The 15,672-nt window shown below is 43.7% G+C and overlaps 1 protein-coding gene and 1 non-coding gene across 2 annotated transcripts in view; one reads left to right on the top strand and one right to left on the bottom strand.

Moving 5' to 3' along the window:
* The window catches only part of INPP5B (inositol polyphosphate-5-phosphatase B), a 54,856-nt gene that overhangs the window by 21,593 nt on the left and 17,591 nt on the right, over positions 1 to 15,672 (bottom strand). Inside the window, 2 exon segments of the mRNA XM_043461848.1 lie at positions 266 to 433; positions 2,225 to 2,321. Of these exon segments, the coding sequence (XP_043317783.1) occupies positions 266 to 433; positions 2,225 to 2,321 (265 nt within the window).
* On the top strand, positions 8,145 to 8,217 carry TRNAG-UCC. The gene has a single exon. It is a non-coding gene; the product is annotated as a tRNA-Gly (tRNA).

Below are 15,672 nucleotides of genomic sequence, written 5' to 3'. Positions count from 1 at the left end.
TCTCTCTCCTTCTTCCACACAGGGGTATCTCTTCAAATATTTCTGCAACTGTTTGTTGCAAGTTGTGTCATTCCCACCACACCACACCTCCCACGATGCCTGGCCAGAAAAGGCACAGAATAAATGCCTGCTAAGGAAGAGTGAAAGGAATCACTCATTCAGAAAATGATGGGAGTGATTTTGTAGGGTACAGAGGAAGCCCTTCTATTTCCATGAGCTGAGTAATCACTTTGCTGTGGAAACAGTCTAAGATCCAGCGAGCTACCTGAAGTTCTGGATGTAGGTATAATCCTCTTCTTTCTGTATTAGATGTGATTTCACAATTGTATCTCGCAGTCCAAACTTCTGCACGGATAAAATGTGAGCCTTGTCTGATACTGTGATAGTGGAGGAGCGAACCATGTTGGTTATTTCAGATTTGGACTTGTTCTGTCTAGAAAAACAACAACAAAAAAATGTTTTTATCAGGGCTTCCCTACTGGCTCAGTGGCAAAGAATCTGTCTGCTAATGCAGGAGACCCCGATTTGATCCCTGATCCCAGAAGATCCTACATGCTGTGGAGCAACTAAGCCCATGGGCCTAAGAAAAAGGTGGCGGGGGGGGGGGGGGAAGGGGGGAAAGAAAAACAGAGAAAGAAATAAGTTTTTATCATATTTTTCTTGGCCACACCACACAACATGCAGGATCTTCGTTCCCCAACCTGGAATCGAACCCAAGCCCCCTACAGTGAAAATGCAGAGTATTAACCACTGGACCTCCAGGGAAGCCCCCTTATATGTTGTTGATTATATAGTACATTGATCCAGAGATATTAAGTTTATAGAATCTCAGACCAGAAGGAAACCTGGAAGATAATCTAATCTAACCCTTCATTTTTCAAATGAGAAAAATGAGACCCAGCATCATGAATGATTCATGAGGCTGGACGGCAGCAGACTGTGAATTAGAACTCAGTTTAGACAGTGCTCTTTCTGGACTCTGGGTCTCATGTAACAAGGCTATAGAACTGTCTAGACCTTTTGACTTGATAATTCTACTGAATCTCTATTCCACAGGAATAATCTGTAATAAAAAAGAAAAGCAGTAAAAATTTACGTTATTTGTGTAGTTTTCATAGCCATACTAAAAATTATTCAAATGCCAACATTTAAGGTTAAAGAAAAATAAAGTTAAGGAAAATTTGACATATTTATATAATAGAATCGAAATAAATGCTGAAAACCCTTTTGTTGAAATTAATGAACTAAGATGTATTACATAAAACACGAGACAATTTCTGACATTGAATAAATGCCATTTAAGTGCTTAATATTAGATGGTCACGTATTAATACATTCTAATGAAGGCTATGTAAAAATGCATCTATATGTATCAGGAAGGCTCAAAACTGAATTGAGAATGAAGGTTTAGCTACATCTAAAGCGCAGGGATTGTTCATTGCTATTTAGGTGCATAATTTAAAGTGAAAGTGTTAGTAACTCAGCTGTGTCCGATTCCTTGTGACCCCATGTACTGTAGTGCCCGAGGTTCCTCTGTCCATGGACTTCTCCAGGCAAGAGTACTGGAGTGGGTTGCCATTCCTTTCTCCAGAGGATCTTCCCAACCCAGGGATGGAACCCAGGTCTCCTGCATTGCAGGCAGATTCTTTTTTTTTTTTTTGCAGGCAGATTCTTTACTGTCTGAGCCAGCTTGGAAGCCAGACACATGGAAGCTTTTATCTTGACCAGATGATTCCAGCTATGATCGGTAGGGGGAACTGGAGTTTACACTAAATATAATGCCATTAGAAAAAAGAAAGGAGTAAATAAAAACAAGGGGAAAAGAAGTTATCTTCAGAGTGAAGAAACTTCTAAAAGAATGAGAGGGAGAAATCGAATGTTTCTAATCTACATTTCCAAGGTAGGGTTAGACTTCAGTTTTGAATCCTAGATCTGCCACCTGCTAGTTCTGGATCTTGGGTGAGTTATATAACGTCTCTTCTTCACCTATTTTCCTACTTGTGAACCAGAGAAAATAATGGTACCTACCTCTTAGGTTAAGGGAAGATAATCCATGTAAGTGTATGATGCGTGGCACATTACATAGTAAATGCTCAACAAAAGTCTACCATGTCTGAGGCCAGCAACTGTGGGACAACGTACATTATGCACAGTAGTGGCCTCAGCTCTTCAGTGAGGAAAACCACGGCCCTAAGAGGCACAAGGGAAGGGAGAGCTGCGTTACCTTGAGAGCAAGTTTTCTGGTTTATTCTGACCCCAGGAGCTTTGGTCCACAAGCAGGCCCTTCCCATTTGGTCTCAGCTCGTCAGAGGAAGAACCACCTGTGGGGAGAGGGAAGGAATGAAAACATACATATGCTTTAATACAGGGGTCCCCAACCTCTGGGGTCTAATGCCTGATGATCTGAAGTGGAGCTGATGTAAATAATAATAGAAATAAAGTGCACAATAAATGTCATGCACTTGAATCATCAGAGGGCGGGGAGAAACCATCTCCCTACCCCCTGGCCCTTGGAAAAATTGTCTTCCATGAAATTGGTCCCTGGTGCCAAAAGGTTAGGGACTGCTGCTCTACCATACAAACCACAGCTTCTCAAACTTTGGTCTGGGAATGAGTGGTGGTTTACATATTGCTTGAAGGCATAGGAAAGGCCTAAACTAGTGTCTGTATGAAGCTCCCACAGAGCAGGTCCTGGGGGCGGGGGTGGTGGTGGCGGGAGGTATTTCATCCAGATGTCTTTAGGGCTGAAAACACAACTCTCCCAACTAGTCTGACCCGCTTTTCTTGGAGATGGAATGCATTACAGACGGAACAAAGCTAAGAAATCTGCAGACCTAAATTGTATCATCAGTTCTGCTATTTTTTAATCTTTTGACTTTGGGCAACCATCTAACATCCCCTGATCTCAGTAACCTGACCTGTCCTGCCTTCCTCATAGATTTATTGTGGGGATAAAATAGCTGGCATGTGAGTAAGCACTTTGAAAACCACACAATATATTATGAAATATAATGTAGTGATGTTATTACCATTTACTGTGAGTGAGACTTCAGCTTCAAGGACAAACAAGGCAAGGATGAGAGAAGTAAAACCAGTAAGGTCCTAAGTGCTCTAGAACATGAGTAGCTCTTGTCATTGTCAACAAACTGCCCTGAAAACCAAGGAGCCCAAGGACTTGCAACAAAGAAATATTTTGGGAAAGCTGTCAAACCAAGAGAAACCAGAAAAGGAAAATTAATCTGCCAATTTATTGCTTCTTTGCTCCTTAAAGGCCAGATTCCTTGTCAACAGGGAACTGCGTGAAGAGGTCATAGAGAGATGCTGCTTTGATACACAAGGTACATGGAGCACTGTGGGTGTGAAGCATCACTGAGGAATTCTGCTCTGAAGACTATTACTAAACATGGATTTGTCAACCATGCATTCACAGCAATGGGAGAAAAAAAAACAACTTTGGAGTTGAGAAAGAAAACACAGTCATTCGCAACATGAAAATAATTACATTTCAATGCCTCTAATCAATCACCAAGGGCTTTCAATTCTGCTTCCTAAATTGCATCTCAAGTCAATATATTCTCCAATATCTCTCTACTAGTCTAGGTTACCAACAATTCCTTGGAACTAATCTCCCTGCCTCCTCTCTCACCCCACCCTCTGTAATCCAATCTCCACACTGTGGCCAGAGGATTTTTTGAAAATCTGATAACATGGCCTAACACCTTTTAAAAGCTCCCCCATTGGATAAATCCAACCCCTTAATACAGCTGCCAAGTGTCTTCTCAGTCTGGCTCCCATCCAACTCTCCAGCCACATCACTCACCACAGCCCCCATCTCCTTGAATGCTGTAGTCCAAGTATACTAAAGTTACTGCAGTTATACAACAATCCCACCGGAAGCAGACTTCCTTCTTCCTCACTCTGCTTTACACGGCTAACTCCTACCCATCCTGTGGCCAGGAGCTAGCAAACAACTTTTTCTGTAAACGGCCAGAGGGTTAACGTCCTAGCTTTGCAGGCCTCATAGTCTCTGCTACTATTCAACTCTGCCTTTAGAGTGTTAAAGCAACTATAAGCATGGCTGTATTCCAAGAAAACTTTACGGTCACTGATGTTTACATGCTGCATAATTTCCACATGTCACACAATATTATTCTCTTTTAGTTCTTTTCAAATGTTTAAAAATGTAGAAACTATTCTTAGTTCATGGGCTGTACCAAAGCAGGCAGCATGCAACTCTGGCCCAGGGGACTATAGTTAGCCAACCCCTGGTGTAGGGCACATCTTAGAGGCCATTTCTTCTAAGAAGCCTTCTCTGACTCCTCCCAGACTGGTTCAGATGCTTTGACATGGATGTTCCCATAGCTCCCTGTCCTTCTCCTATCACAGCCTTGATGGCTGTGTGTTGTCTCCCCATTAGCCTGTAAGCTTATGGAGGATAAGACTGTGCCTTAGTACTAATCCCATTTGATATCAAATCTTATACAACTGTATTCATTTTTTTTTATTGGATGCTATTTCTACTAAAATGTAAGCTGTATGATGTCAGGAAGCATTTAACAAGAGGCTTCCGGTGTGCTGTTTTGGATCTGTCAGGAACCCTCTGGCCCTTACTGATTCCTGAATATTCAGGAATTAAGAGGAGAGGCACGCCTTTCCCAGGGCTGAGGAATCCAGGCATTTCTCCTTACAATGATAAGTACCCTCTTCCTTTTTATGAGCCATACGGTAAAAGGTGATTGTTTGCAACTCTCTCTCTTTGATAGGGATCATCTTATGTTTTGTAAGTCTGCAATTTTAATCTTTATCTTTGCTGAGAATAACCACCTTGTAAGACAGTATATATGCCCACGCCATGTTGATTAAAACACCTTTGCTCCATCAGAGCTTTGGTCCCTGTGTCTTTCTTTCTTTCTATTCCTTCTTTCTGTCTTTCTCTCTCTCTCTATTTCTGCCTAATTCCTTGGAGCACGGAGGCCCGCTGAGCTCACTTTCTTGCCCGGGCTTCTAAGACCCTCTCGAGAAGGCGAACTGCGCCTTCCCCACTCGAGAGGGCACCTGGTGCCTACGTGCAGCAGCGCGGGCCCTAAGAACAGGACTCTATTGGCTTTCCGCCTAAACCAGGGGATGTCAGCCTCTTTCTCTCTCTTACTCTCCGGACCACGAGGTTCCGGTCCATTGAAGGACCAACAAGCGCTATCAGCCTCTTTCTCTCTCTTACTTTCTTATCGTCGACTCTGGACCACCAGGTTCCGGTCCATTAAGGGACCAACAGTATGAGATAAGGACTTTGTCATCTTTATGCTCCTTTCCAGGGACTTGGAGCAGTAAAGGTACATAGTGGATACTCAGTGTATTAAATGTAAGCAATAGGAAACTTAAGTTGAAGTCTAGCTCTACCATCATCTTCCTGTGTTACTTCCTCTCTTTGGGTCTTACTTCATCTATAAAGTTAAAAAAAAGAAAAACTCATAGAAAAAAAAGAAAAACTTCATGACAAAGGCAAACTTAGGAATCACACTTAGGCTCTTCCTGCATGTCAGTACTTTCTGAGGACTCCGCCAGGCTCTCTCTTGCGGAACAAGTGGTTTGTCCCTGTGGACTCCGCTTCCATCCAGAGCAGGTAGTGTACAAACTGGGAAACCACCTTGCTGACCTGTATCTTGTTGATCCCTCCACCCCACATCTCTCTCAGGGCTCAGTCCAGCAAGAACTGGAACGTCGTCATTCATGACTTCATGTATGGAAACTTTAAGGCGCCGTTGGGGGAATTTCCAGCCACAGGGCAGCCTTCTCGGAATCTCTTCTCTCCTGAATCTGGCACGGAAGGAAGTTGGCTGTCAGCAGCTCTTTACCACGTTCACCATCGCACAGCCCAGGGTTCCCACTCTGGCCGCAGCTTCCTGCCCTTCCTCTTCTCCTGCTTCCCTACTCCCACTCTGCTCTTTTTCCAACCTCAGACCTCCAATCCCTTGTCACTCATCCTAACAGGTGACAGCTGGATTGTTTTCCTGTCTTCCCATGTTCCCAAAGTCCTAGAAGTCCTCTTTCCTAAATATTTTTATACCTGACCATCTCCCCATCCCTACTGCTATGCCTTAGTTTAGGCCCTTAATATGCCTGGAAAGCACACTCAGGGATTTCCTGCAGCCATTCTCATCCCCTGCGGTGGACTCTGCCAGCTGCTGGAAGAAAACGCAGATCTGAGCAGGTCTTTATTAAGCAGGGCTTAATAACTTCTAACACCTTTGTAACAAAACCCAAACCTCTAAGTATTACATACAAAGACCTTTATAATTAGCCCCAGACTACCTCTCCAGACCCATCTTCCACAACCCCCGACTCAGACTACTCCTTTTGGGACTTCCCTGGTGGTCTAGTGGTTGGTTAAAATCCATCCACCAATGCAGGGGACACAGGTTCGATCTCTGGTCTGGGAAGATTCTACATGCTGCAGGGCAACAAGGCCCATGTGCCACAACTACTGAAGCCTGTGTGCCTAAAGCCTGTGCTCGCAACACGAGAAGCCACTGCAGTGAGAAGCCCGCGCACTGCAAGGAAGAGTAACCCCCACTCGCCTCAACTAGAGAAAGCCTGTGCTCAGCAACAAAGACGCAGCACAACCATAAATAAATAAGTAATTTTTAAAAAAAGATTTGTGAATGAACAGAGATTTTAAAACAAACAAACACTCCGTTCCCACCCCTAATCCAGTCACACCAAAACCATTTACCTCTTTAAGGGTAACCCAGTGGTTAGGACTCTGCACTTTCACTGCCGAGGGTGGTGGGTGACATTTATCTTTTTAAATGTTGCCTCTTCAACCCGCCCCTGATCCTCGGTATAGTTTAACCACCCCTCAAACCCACCTTCATGTGGCAAACTTCAAACTCAGCTCAGGAGTTAACTCCTTTGAAAAGCCCTCTGGGGCCCTCTCCTCCTTCTTACACACCTAGTGCTCACCTCTAAGGCATTTATTTATCACAAACGGAATTGTAACCACCTTCAACTCCTTTCATCCATCTTTTTTCTTTAGCTAGACCTCAGCTTCTGGGAGCAAGGACTAATGTTTTTCCTGTGTGGCCCCAAGCCTACCATGCATGCATGCTATGCATGCTAAGTCACTTCAGTGGTGTCTTTGAGACCCCATGGAATGCAGCCTGCCAGGCTCCTCTGTCCATGAGATTTCCCAGGCAAGAATACTGGAGTGGGTTGCCATTTCCTTCTCCAGGGGATCTTCTGGACCTGGGGATTGACCCCTCTTCTGCTGCATCTCCTGCATTGCAGGTGGATTCTTTACCCACTGAGCCACCTGGGACACCCCTATCCTGGCCTGCCACAACATATGAAATGTACCAGGCAGTCAGTAAACACATACTGAACAAACAGCCTCAGGGCAAGGATTAAGATCAAAGTCATTTCTGGGTGTTTTTGTTTTTTTTTTTTTCTGGTTGTTTTCTGATGATCACCTTTCACACCTACAATTGAAACCATTTCTGAGCAAGAACCTCCTAGCAGTTAAATCAAGAGTGATAACTGCAGCCTGACCTAGATGTGCAGAAGTACCATTTTTCATGTGAATTCTGGCCACTGCTCATATGACAGACACCACACCCCTCTCACACGCCTGTCTAAATAGGTACCACTGCTCCTGGAGGCACTGGCACCTTTTTTGGCCCAAGCAGGACTATCAGTTCAGTTCAGTCGCTCAGTCGTGTTTGACTCTTTTTGCGACCCCATGGACTGTAGCACACCACGCTTCCCTGTCCATCACCAACAACCAGAGCCTACTCAAACTCATGTCCACTGAGTCAGTGATGCCATCCAACCATCTCATCCTCTGTCGTCCCCTTCTCCTCCCACCTTCGATCTTTCCCAGCACCAGGGTCTTTTCTATTGAGTCAGTTCTTCACATCAGGTGGTCAAAGTATTGGAATTTCAGCTTCAGCATCAGTCCTTCCAATGAATATTCAGGACTCTTTTCCTTTAGGATAGACTGGTTGGATCTCCTTGCAGTCCAAGGGACTCTCAAGCGTCTTCTCCAATACCACAGTTCAAAAGCATCAATTCTTTGGTGCTCAGCTTTCTTTATAGTCCAACTCTCACATTCATATATGACTACTGGAAAAACCATAGCTTTGGGGACTTCCCTGGTGGTTCAGTGGCTAAGACTCTGTGCTTCCAATGCAGGGGGCCCGGGTTCAAACCCTGGTCGGGGAACAAGATCCCATGTGCTGTAACTGGGACCTCATGCAGTCAAATAAATAAATAAATATATATTTTAAAAAAAAAAAAAAAAAGAAAAACCATAGCTTTGACTAGACAGACCTTTGTTGGCAAAGTAATGTCTCTGCTTTTTAATACACTGTCTAGGCTAGTTGAACCATTCTATGAAGACCTACAAGACCTTTTAGAACTAACACCCAAAAAAGATGTCCTTTTCATTATAGGGGACTGGAATGCAAAAGTAGGAAGTTAAGAAACACCTGGAGTAACAGGCAAATTTGGCCTTGGAGTACAGAATGAAGCAGGGCAAAGGCTAATAGAGTTTTGCCAAGAGAACGCATTGGTCATAGCGAACACCCTCTTCCAACAACACAAGAGAAGACTCTACACATGGACATCACCAGATGGTCAAAACCGAAATCAGATTGATTATATTCTTTGAAGCCAAAGATGGAGAAGCTCTATACAGTCAGCAAAAACAAGACCGGGAGCTGACTATGGCTCAGATCATGAACTCCTTATTGCCAAATTCAGACTTAAATTGAAGAAAGTAGGGAAAAACCACTAGACCATTCAGGTATGACCTAAATCAAATCCCTTATGACTATACAGCGGAAGTGAGAAATAGATTTAAGGGACTAGATCTGACAGAGTGCCTGATGAACTATGCATGGAGGTTGGTGACATTGTACAGGAGACAGGGATCAAGACCATCCCCATGGAAAAGAAATGCAAAAAGGCAAAATGGTTGTCTGAGGAGGCCTTACAAATAGCTGTGAAAAGAAGAGAAGCAAAAAGCAAAGGAGAAAAGGAAAGATATTCCCATTTGGATGCAGAGTTCCAAAGAATAGCAAGGAGAGATAAGAAAGTCTTCCTCAGCAATCAATGCAAAGAAATAGAGGAAAACAACAGAATGTGAAAGACTAGAGATCTCTTCAAGAAAATTAGAGATACCAAGGGAACATTTCATGCAAAGATGGGTTCAATAAAGGACAGAAATGGTATGGACCTAACATAAGCAGAAGATATTAAGAAGAGGTGGCAAGAATACACAGAAGAACTGTACAAAAAAGACCTTCACGACCCAGATAATCATGATGGTGTGATCACTCACCTAGAGCCAGACATCCTAGAATGTGAAGTCAGGTGGGCCTTAGAAAGCATCACTACGAACAAAGCTAGTGGAGGTGATGGAATTCCAGTTGAGCTATTTCAAATCCTAAAAGATGATGCTATGAAAGTGCTGCACTCAATATGCCAGCAAATTTGGAAAACTCAGCAGTGGCCACAGGACTGGAAAAGGTCAGTTTTCATTCCAATCCCGAAGAAAGGCAATCCCAAAGAATGCTCAAACTACCGCACAATTGCACTCATCTCACACGCTAGTAAACTAATGCTCAAAATTCTCCAAGCCAGGCTTCAGCAATACTGAAGCAATACTGAACTGTGAACTTCCAGATGTTTAAGGTTTTAGAAAAGGCAGAGGAACCAGAGATCAAATTGCCAACATCCGCTGGGTCATCAAAAAAGCAAGAGTTCCAGAAAAATATCTATTTCTGCTTTATTGACTATGCCAGAGCCTTTGACTGTGTGGATCACAATAAACTGTGGAAAATTCTGAAAGAGGTGGGAATACCAGACCACCTGACCTCCCTCTTCAGAAACCTGTATGCAGGTCAGGAAGCAACAGTTAGAACTGGACATGGAACAACAGACTGGTTCCAAATAGGAAAAGGAGTACATCAAGGCTGTATATTGTCACCCTGCTTATTTAACTTATATGCAGAGTACATTATGAGAAACGCTGGGCTGGAAGAAGCACAAGCTGGAGTCAAGATTGCCGGGAGAAATATCAATAACCTCAGATATGTGGATGACACCACCCTTATGGCAGAAAGTGAAGAGGAACTAAAAAGTCTCTTGATGAAAGTGAAAGAGGAGAGTGAAAAAGTTGGCTTAAAGCTTAACATTCAGAAAACTAAGATTATGGCATCTGGTCCCATCACCTCATGGGAAATAGATGGGGAGACAGTGGAAACAGTGTCAGACTTTATTTTTTGGGGCTCCAAAATCACTGCAGATGGTGATTGCAGTCATGAAATTAAAAGACACTTACTCCTTGGAAGGAAAGTTATGACCAACCTAGATAGCATATTAAGAAGCAGAGACATTACTTTGCCAACAAAGGTCCATCTAGTCAAGGCTATGGTTTTTCCAGTGGTCATGTATGGATGTGAGAGTTGGACGAAGAAAGCTGAGCGCTGAAAAATTGATGCTTTTGAAGTGTGGTGTTGGAGAAGACTCTTGAGAGACCCTTGGACTGCAAGGAGATCCAACCAATCCATCCTAAAGGAGATCAATCCGGGGTGTTCACTGGAAGGACTGATGCTGAAGCTGAAACTTCAATACTTTGGCCACCTCATGCGAAGAGTTGACTCATTGGAAAAGACCCTGATGCTGGAAGGGATTGGCGGCAGGAGGAGAAGGGGACAACAGAGGATGAGATGACTGGATGGCATCACCAACTCGATGGACATGGGTTTGGGTAGACTCCAGGAGTTGGTGATGGACAGGGAGGCTGGGCATGCTGCGATTCATGGGGTTACAAAGAGTCGGACATGACTGAGCGGCTGAACTGAACTGAACTAAACTGAGGCTGAACATAGCGTTTCTTCCAAGGAACAAGCATCTTTTAATTTCAAGGCTGCAGTCACCATCTGCAGTGATTTTGGAGTCCCCCAAAAATGAAGTCTTTCACCGTTTCCATTGTTTCCCCATCTATTTGCCATGAAGTGACTGGACTGGATGCCATGATCTTAGTTTTCTGAATGTTGAGCTTTAAGCCAACTTTTTCACTCTCCTCTTTCACTTTCATCAAGAGACTCTTTAGTTTCATCACTCAACTAGAGCCAGACACCCTGGACTGCGAAGTCAAGTGGGCCTTAGGAAGCATCACTAAGAACAAGCTAGTGGAGGTGATGGAATTCCAGTTGAGCTATTTCAAATCCTAAAAGATGATGCTGTGAAAGTGCTGCACTCAATATGCCAGCAAATTTGGAAAACTAGCAGTGCCCACAGGACTGGAAAAGGTGTTTTCATTCCAATTCCAAAGAAAGGCAATGCCAAAGAACGTTCAAACTACTGCACAATTGCACTCACAGGCTAGCAAAGTAATGCTCAAAATTCTCCAAGCCAGGCTTCAGCAATACATGACCCGTGAACTTCCAGATGTTCAAGCTGGATTTAGAAAAGGCAGAGGAACCAGAGATCAAATTGCCACTGGATCATCGAAAAAGCAAGAGAGTTCCAGAAAAACATCTACTTCTGCTTTATTGACTATGCCAAAGCCTTTGACTGTGTGGGTCACAACAAACTATGGAAAATTCTTAAAGCAGTAGTATAACCTAATACAGATCCACAGTCCCTTGTCTGAAACCCTTGGGGCTAAGTATATCTTGGAATTCAAAATTTGGGGCATTTTAGAAAGGTAACACATAATCTGTGTTATATGTTCTACAGCACCCAGCAGAGTCAAGGGAACATCCAGAAATCAATCACTTCAATATATCCTTAGTGCTACTTATGAGTAGTAATGCTTAGTGGGATAAATAAAGCCTATAAATAGTTTCCTGGTAGTTCACACAAGTCTTAACTGCCAAATTGAGCTTGAGCCAAACTTAGGGAAAAAAAAAATTTTTTCCCCCATCTTCAGAGCTTTTAGGACTTCAGAAATGCTGATAAAGGATTAAGGGTGGTAGTTAAGAGCATGGCCTACATGCATCAGAAAAGACTGGAATATGTCTATCTACATATATACCACATGTTTATAAACATACATATATATGTATATATTGAGACACACACATATACCCATGGGAAAGTCTGAAAAGCATACACTAAAGGTCAATAGCAGTTATTTCTCAGTGGTAATTTTGGGTTTTTTTGGCTTATAGGTACTTTCAAAGTTAGATAAAATAAGACGTATTTTTTGCTGTATATATATATATATATATATATATATATACACATATATATATATATATATACATACACACGGGCTTCCCTTGTGGCTCAACTGGTAAAGAATCCATCTGCAATGCGGGAGACTTGGGTTCAATCCGTGGGTTGGGAAGATTCCTGGAGAAGGGAAAGGCTACCCACTCCAGTATTCTGGCCTGGAGAATTCCATGGACTCTACACCATGGTGCCGCAAAGAGTCAGACACAACTGAGGTACTTACTTTCACTTCACTTCATATATATATATATATATAGGGTACTATAAATACATAAGTACTATATATATACATCCTAGAGTATGAAATGGCTACCCACTCCAGTATTCTTGCTTGGAAGGTCCCATGGATAGAGGAACCTGGCAGGATACAGTCCAGAGAGTTGCACAGAATCGGACACGACTGAGTACATACACACAAATATGTTCAGTTCAGTTGCTCAGCCATGTCCAACTCTCTATGACCCCATGGACTGTATGCAGCCTGCCAGGCTCCTCTGTCCATGGGATTTTGCAGGCATGAATACTGGAGTGGGTTGCCATTTCCTTCTCCAGGGGACCGTCCCAACCTAGGGATCAAACCAGCATCTCTTACATCAGCTGCATTAGCTGACAGGTTCTTTACCACTAGTGTCACCTGGGAAGTATATATGTACATCAGTTCAGTTCAGTTCAGTCGCTCAGTCACGTCCGACTCTTTGCGACCCCATGGACTGCAGTGCGCCAGGCTTTCCTGTATGTCACCAACCCCTGGAGCTTGCTCAAACTCACATCTGAGTCGGTGATGCCACCCAACCATCTCATGCTCTGTCATTCCCTTCTCCTCCTGCCTTCAATCTTTCCCAGCATCAGGGTCTTTTCCAATGAGTCAGTTCTTTGCATCATGTAGCCAGTGATTGATTTTTGTATTGGAGCTTCAGCTTCAGCATCAGTCCTTCCAGTGAATATTCAGGACGGATTTCCCTTAGGATAGACTGGTTGGATCTCCTTGCAGTCCAACAGACTCTCAAGAGTCTTCTCCAACACCACAGTTCAAAAGCATCAATTCTTTGGTGCTCAGCTTTCTTTATGGTTCAGCTCTCACATTCATACATGACTGCTGGAAAAACCATAGGTTTGACTAGACAGAGCTTTGTCGGCAAAGTAATGTCTCTGCTTTTTAATATGTTGTCTAGGCTTTTCTTCCAAGGAGCAAGCATCTTTTAATTTCATGGCTGCAGTCACAATCTGCAGTGATTTTGGAGCCAAAAAAAATAACGTCTCTCACTGTTTCCCTTGTTTCTCCATCTAGGATGGGACCAGATACCATGATCTTAGTTTTTTGAATGTTGAGTTTTAAGCCAGCTTTTTCACTCTCCTCTTTCACTTTCATCAAGAGGCTCTTCAGTTCCTCTTTGCTTTCTGCCATAAGGGTGGTGTCATCTGTATATCTGAGGTTATTGATATTTCTCCCGGAAATTTTGACTCTAGCTTGTGCTTCATCCAGCCTGGCATTTCACACGATGTATTCTGCATATAAGTTAAATAATCAGGGTTAACAATATACAACCTTGATGTACTCCTTTCCTGATATGGAGCCAGTTAGTTGTTCCATGTCCGGTTCGAACTGTTGCTTCTTGACCTGCATACACATTTCTCAGGAGGCAGGTAAGGTGGTCTGGTAATCCCATCTCTTTAAGAATTTTCCACAGTTTGTTGTGATCCACACAGTCAAAGGCTTTGGCCTTTGTACACAGCATGTACATATATGTACATAGCACTACACACACACACACACATAGAGAGAGAGAGAGAGAGAGGCTTTGGAGTCAGACTTCGTTCCATTTCTGGCCCTGCTACTTACTAGCTCTATGACCCTGAAGAAATTATCTCACTTCTCTAAGCTTCCACTTCCTCCTGAACTGAACAAAGATAACAGTATCCGCCTATGACTGCTGTCTTCTTTTCCTATGGTTAATCGAGGCTACCCCTCACTGCATGACCAGAAGGGGCTCTAAAAGTCAAACCAGCAAATTCAAATCAAAATTCAAGTACTCTATTTCTTTTGAGAATTGCCCAAAAGGCAGCTACGTTATTTCTTATTTCAATTGCTCCTCTTGCCCTGGTTTCCCCCTGCATGTCCCCCAGTTTTTCAAAGGTTTTTCCCAAGATCTACCAGTGCAATCCAACAGATGATGGAAATGCTCTACAACTGTACTGGCCAAAAGAGGAGCTACTAGCTACATTTGAACAGTTAAAACATGGAAAGAGTGAAAGAGAAACTGAATTGTTTAAAATTAAGAGTAAATTGAAATAGCCACATGTGATAGGGACTACCACATTGGCCATTGCAGTTCTAGATCTTGTTCTTCTCTTCTCCAAGAATCATCAGCCATCCCAGTCAGTTCTAAACAGAGCTACCCAGCTGTGCCTGGGATCAGGCCCTCTGCTGCTCACGTCTCCAGGACGCTCTGTACATGGGTCGGTCCCAGGTTAAGCTGTGCTTTGACTTCTGGGCTTCCCCTGGGCTCTCCCTTCCATCACAGCCCTGTCATCTCCCTGTCAGCCTGGTTTGCCAATCCGCCCTTTGCTCACCCCTCTCCTTGGGCTGCCAGGGCCAGTCAGCCATCCGTCTCTTCATTCTCACCGCTGCCTTCCTCCAGGCCATCCTCTCCTCGCCTGTTACAACAAGAACCTCCCAACAAGAGATCTTCCGGCTTCTCCTGACCCGATCTGCCAATTTTGTCTCTGGACTTGGCCAGGTTAAACTCTGATTTCATCTCTCCCTGCTCTAAAACTCCAGTATTACACCACTGCCTGCAGGTGAAGGTCCAAAACTGGTTGGACTGGCACAGGAGAGGCCCTTTGCAAATTGGTCCTGCGCCCTCTCACCATCTGCCACCTGAAGACAGCCTATTTAATAAACAGACAGGTCCCCCGTGCACGTAGCCCTCACTCTGACTTCTGGACCCCTCTCCTCAAAGTCCAGCCTCAACTCCCCCACCACCAAGCCCTCCACAACCACACTAGCCCTCGGCAGTCATTTCTCTGAATTCTGAAGGCCTTCCAGTCTGTATGACTTGTCTAGCATTTTAAGGGTCATTCAAGTGTTTTCGGAAAAGCCATGGGGCTTTGGAATAAAATGACCTGGCCATTTTACCGGCTCCATCCATAACCTCACAGGAAACCTTAAGCAAATTACTTCATTTGTTTCCTCATTTGTAAAATGACGATAACACCACTACACTTAGAGAGAGGCCAAAAGAATAAACAAATGAAATTCTAAACAGATCAAGAACCTCGCACCATGCCAGGTACATAGCACATACGCAGGAATGGTTAGTTCGCTTCCCTCTGCCTTGCCACTCCTCATCCCCCTCAGCCTTGATGACGGTCATTTACCAAGTCCCTTCTAATGAACAGCTAGGCTTGCGCCACATGCTTCATGTGTTATTT

Source organism: Cervus canadensis, chromosome 2, assembly GCF_019320065.1.
Source record: "Cervus canadensis isolate Bull #8, Minnesota chromosome 2, ASM1932006v1, whole genome shotgun sequence".
Lineage (NCBI taxonomy): Eukaryota > Metazoa > Chordata > Mammalia > Artiodactyla > Cervidae > Cervus > Cervus canadensis.
The sequence above is the reverse complement of the archived record's forward strand: the minus strand, read 5'-3'. Positions and strand labels throughout refer to the sequence as shown.